Here is a 5,155-nt window from a genome sequence, read left to right on the forward strand (position 1 = left end):
TAAAGCTTTGCAGTTTGTCTCAAATAAAAAAAAGTTAGTGACTCTTTTTTTCCCCAAAAGAAAAGAAGATGGCACCACATTGCCAATGTACCAGTTCCTCTGATGTGGTGGCCGCCTAGGTTGCTGTACACTCGTACGCGACCCTCGGCAATGCGATTGTCGCCTCATGTACTCCTTCTGTGATCTCCTCCTACCGGCACAGATTAGATACGTACGTACTGTACACGCATCCTCCCGGATCTAGGCAGCACCTAGGTTGTACGGGATCCTCGGCAATGTGATGTCGCCGACGCTTCATGTACCCCTTCTGTGATCTTCTATACAGTAAGTACTACCGACGCAGTTTGGTACGTACGTACGTGCCAGGCTTAAATACGCCACGCCAAGTACGTGCCGCTGTCCCGGCACTAACGGGATCATGACGCGTGCACGTAAGCTGTCAGGTGCAGCTGCCGCGTCCGGTCAGAGAGATCATACTATCAGATATACTACTATCAGATCGGATAACCATTATCCAGGCAGGCCCTGGTGGTCTGGTCCTCGATGGGCTCAGGTGCTGTGGTCGTGCGTGCGTGCATGCATGCATGGGCGCATGACAGTGGCAGACACGAGCTGACCCGGGGAGCCTCGTCATCGAGTGCTAATGTGCGGCGCGCAGCGATCTGGAACGGGAATAGGAATACGCATATCATCGCGTGCTTGACCGGCCCAGGTTGAGCCGGGCTTGCGATCGCGTCAGAGGCGGGTGGTTCGGCTCGAACGGTCACTCTCGATCAAGCCCGGTCTGATACGATGCGCGCACCCGCACCAGTCTCAGGCACGGCGGTGACGTTGTCGACCTTTTATTTTCATGGTAATACGTCTCTTTTTTTTCGGGTGAAAGAAAATTTATTTCTCACACATAAAGTGCCTCGGCATTACATAAGTCTGGTACCTCATCCGATCCAGATCCCAACCACACCACCGTACGTTTATGAACTCTACCAAAGTTTGTAAGAAAATGACTCACACCGTTCTGTTCTCTACGAATATGAACTAGCTTAACCTCCCTTCCTCCCAGCATCAAACGCCTAACCCGATCAATAAGCAAGGCAAAACGAGATCTATCCCTCGTCGGCGCTAGTAGCGCATGTACCGCCACCGCGCAGTCTGTCTCCATCTCAATAGGCAAAGGGGTCCATTGAAGTGCCAAGTTGAGCCCCTTCATGCAGGCCCGCAGTTCGGCTTCCAGAGGATCCGAACACGTCTGGAGTTCTCTGCATGAAGAAAAAATGATGTCGCCCGTGTCGCTCCGGAGGACCATGCCTGTACCAGCCTCTCCGCTGGTGGCATTGTAGGAGCCGTCGATGTTGAGCTTCGCCCACCCCGTCGCCGGTCGAGACCAGCATAGCACCGTGGTTGGAGCAAGAGACTCATGCTGCATGAGCCGGGGGTGGCTAATAGCGTCCACCACCTGCTTCCCCTTGATTGGATCCGCCTGAGGAGAGTTTTGGACGCCCACCAATGAATCAACGTAGCTGATGAGGAAGTTTTTGGATGCTTCGATTGGTGGTGGCTTCTTGTGGTGCACCATCTCATTTCGAATATACCAGCAGCGCCATAATATCATCATGAGCTCCATCCTCTCCGTGTCCGGCAGCTCACAGAGAGCTTGGGCAAGCCATTCCGTTCCCGTCCGACGGAAGGATGTAGCCGTAGGTATTCTTCATTGGTCCGCCATAGCCTGCCAGAGTGCGACCGCCATTGGGCACCTGCAAAAAACATGGTACGTGTCCTCCGGCTCCAAGGCACAGAGAGGGCACTTGTCAGAGACCTCCAAACCCCGGCGGCGTTTATTCACCCAAGTGGGTAGACAATCTGTGAGCAACCGCCAGGTGAAGATTCGAACCTTAGGAGGAGCAGGGCACCTCCAAATAAAGGCCCAGACGGCCCGTCGCCCGTCCGGTGCCCTGCTCGCCGCGACTGAAGAGAACCGGAGATGATCCTCAAGAGCAAGTCAATAAGCACTCCTCACGTTGAAGTTCCCGCTGCGTTCCGACTCCCATGCAAGCATGTCTGGACCCAACCCAGGAAATGTTTTAATTGTTGCAATCACCTCCGCGTCGACCGGCAAAAAAATGCTCCGAACTAAGTCCATATTCCATGCTCCATGGTCATCCAGCAAGTCACATACACGCCGCACCCGGAATCTTCCTTGGGGGTAGCAGGCCTCCCGCTCCCATTCCTGGGAATCCAGCTATCGCGCCATATCCTGATCGCTCGTCCATCTCCTACGCGCCAGATCAATCCCTTCTTCAGGAGTTCAAGCCCGTGCTGAATTGCTTGCCAAGTAACTGAGGCCGCTGTCGAGAAAACCGTATCCTCCAAGTTACCAAACGGGTAGTAGCGTGCTTTCAGTAACCGGGCACACAAGCTATCAGGGTTTGTAAGTAGCCTCCAAGCTTGGCGTGCTAGAAGTGCCTGGTTAAAGAGTCGTAGATCTCGGAAGCCCAGTCCACCTTGCGCCTTGGGCTTGATCAGATGAATCCATGCCCGCCAGTGCATCTTCCTCTTCCCCTTTTCCACTCCCCAAAAGAAGTTACGGATCATCCGCATACGATCTTCACAGGTGGCTGCCGGTAGCTTAAAAACGCTCATGATGTAGGTTGGAATAGACTGTCAATGGATTTAATGAGGACCTCACTTCCGCTTTGCGCAAGTTGATTGCCATCCCATTCCACCATACGCTTCATATATTTCTGCTGGAGGTTTTGGAACATGCCCTTGGACATGCGCCCGTTTGGCGTGGGCAGACTCAGGTAGCATTCCTCGAAGCTATGCTGCTGCACCTCCAGTGTTAATACCACTGCATCCTGGTCTGTTCTCCGACAGTGCTCACCAAAGAGAATGGAGCATTTTTGCGGGTTGATAAGCTGACCCGTGGCTTGAGCAAAGGTGGCAAGTGCGCCTTTGACATGAGAAGCTTCCTGCTCGGTTGCTCTGAAAAACAGCAAGGTATCGTCTGCAAACATGAGATGTGAGATGCCAGGTGCACGTGGACAGACCCGTAACGGTGTTAGCTGCTGAGAAGTGACCTGTTGTTTCAAGATTGCCGCTAACCCTTCTGCCACGAAAAGGAACAAGAACAGGGAGAGGGGATCTCCTTGCCGCAGCCCACGCGATGGTGCAAATGAATCTGATAGAACTCCATTAACATTGCAACAATAACGGACTGAGGTGACACAAGTCATTATCCATCTCACCCACTGATCCGCGAAGCCCAATCGTCTCATCATTTGCTCAAGGAAAATCCAATCTACACGATCATACGCCTTGGACAGATCTAGCTTGTAAGCACAATAAGCTTTATCAGGGTCCTTCTCCTGTTTAATATAGTGAGTGCACTCAAAGGCAATGAACGCATTATCCGTAATGAGTCTTCCAGGGACGAAAGCGCTCTGTTCCTCAGAGATGATATCGCCATGTAGTGGTCGCAATCGGTTCACCAAACACTTGGAGATGATCTTGTAAATCACGTTACACAAGCTAATGGGCCAGAACTCAGATAAACGTTGGGGGTCTTCAACCTTTGGAATGAGCACGATGGTGGTGGTGTTTACCCCTCCGGCATTACCCCCGACAAGAAAAACTGTCTGACTGCGGCAATGATGTCATCTTTCACTGTGCCCCGATGACGCTGAAAAAACCTCACCGGGAAACCGTTGGCCCAGGTGCCTTTAGAGGCCCAATCTGAAATAGTGCATCACTAATCTCCTTCTCCGAGAAAGCTTCACACAATTTGGCATTCATCTCCTCCGTAATGACCGGATCAAAAAGGTTTACCACTGTATGAGGGAGTAAACTAGGATCAGCTTCAAACAGATTCTGAAAGTAACTCATAGCCATACCTGACATTACAGCCTGCTCCGAATGAAGGGCTCCTAGGTCATCCCGCAGTCCCTTGATCTTGTTTTTCCGGGCCCTCCATCTTGCTTTCCTATGGAAGAACTTTGTGTTCCGATCTCCATGTTTTAGCCACTCCATTCTAGATCGTTGCAGCCACATCATCTCCTCCTTGTACAAGAGTTCATCCATATGATCAGACTCTTTTCGTATCTCGCTACGGTCGGCATTCATATTGTGCAGTTCCTCCAGCCTCGTTCTGGACTTCTCAATCTCTCTTGTCACATTGCCAATCTTCTTATTGCTCCACTCATGCAATCTGAACATTGTTGATTTGAGGGCTTTGCTCACGCCTCCCAAGTCAGTTTTCGCGCCCGAAGCAGCCCAGGCCGCCTCTACCACTTCCGCCAGGGAGGCCTCACGCTCCCACATAACCTCATAGCGCCTCGCCTTTGCCATCTTCACCTGCGTATCTTGTGCACACCGCAGGAGAAGCGGGCGATGGTCCGACCGGGGCGACGTCAGGTGGAGCACCGTCGCCTCCGGAAACATATATCGCCAAGCATTGTCCGTTGCCGCTCTGTCCAGACGCACCTGCACATTAGCCCGGCCACTCCGTTTGTTATCGTATGTGAACGGATAGCCTGAGAAGCCTAGATCCACCAACTGGCACATCTCAAAGCAATCCCGAAAGGCTATCATCAGGGCCTGCGGCCTCGCCGTCATGGACATATGTTCACACTCCCATAGCGCCTCATTGAAATCACCAGCAACTAACCAAGGCAGCTCAGAAGTATTCCTTAATCTACACAAGCTCTCCCACATAAGATGTCTGTTTTCCACCCTCGGTTCACCATACACAAAGGTCACTCGCCAGAGAGGTTCCGAGGGAGCCACCCTGACAAAAACATCAATCCACCTCTCATTAACGTCCTGAATGCTGACATACATGGACTCATCTCAAAACAAAGCTAGGCCACCACTCTTTCCTTGACTGCTTATGCCCTCAAAACCACGGAGCCCAAGCCTACTGCGCAACCTTTTCATCTTTTGCAGTTGATTCCTAGTCTCACACAGAAACACCATCCTCGGGGAATTGGCTCTACGAAGAGCCTGTAAATCACAAACTGTACGAGGGTTCCCCGTCCCCCGACAGTTCCATACTAGGCAATTCATTGTTCCTGACGGGACGCCACAGCTGGCCCCGTCAGTTTACTAGCGGCCCCATGGCTAGTTGCCTCCAGATTTCCTCCCCTTCCCGCACTGCATGCAT

General features: G+C 52.1%; 1 protein-coding gene across 1 annotated transcript; it reads right to left on the minus strand.

The window, feature by feature from the left end:
- Positions 1 to 2,633: 2,633 nt before the first annotated feature.
- Positions 2,634 to 4,833, minus strand: LOC147966084 (uncharacterized). The gene is made up of 4 exons (XM_087530712.1): positions 3,888 to 4,833; positions 3,700 to 3,824; positions 3,247 to 3,362; positions 2,634 to 2,979 (listed from the first exon to the last, which is right to left on the minus strand). The coding sequence occupies exons 1-4, from the start codon at positions 4,831 to 4,833 to the stop codon at positions 2,634 to 2,636; spliced, it is 1,533 nt and encodes a 510-aa protein (XP_087386838.1).
- Positions 4,834 to 5,155: the final 322 nt, after the last annotated feature.

This window comes from Triticum urartu, chromosome 6A (genome assembly GCF_056163025.1).
Source record: "Triticum urartu cultivar PI428250 chromosome 6A, HENAU_Tu73, whole genome shotgun sequence".
Classification (NCBI taxonomy): domain Eukaryota; kingdom Viridiplantae; phylum Streptophyta; class Magnoliopsida; order Poales; family Poaceae; genus Triticum; species Triticum urartu.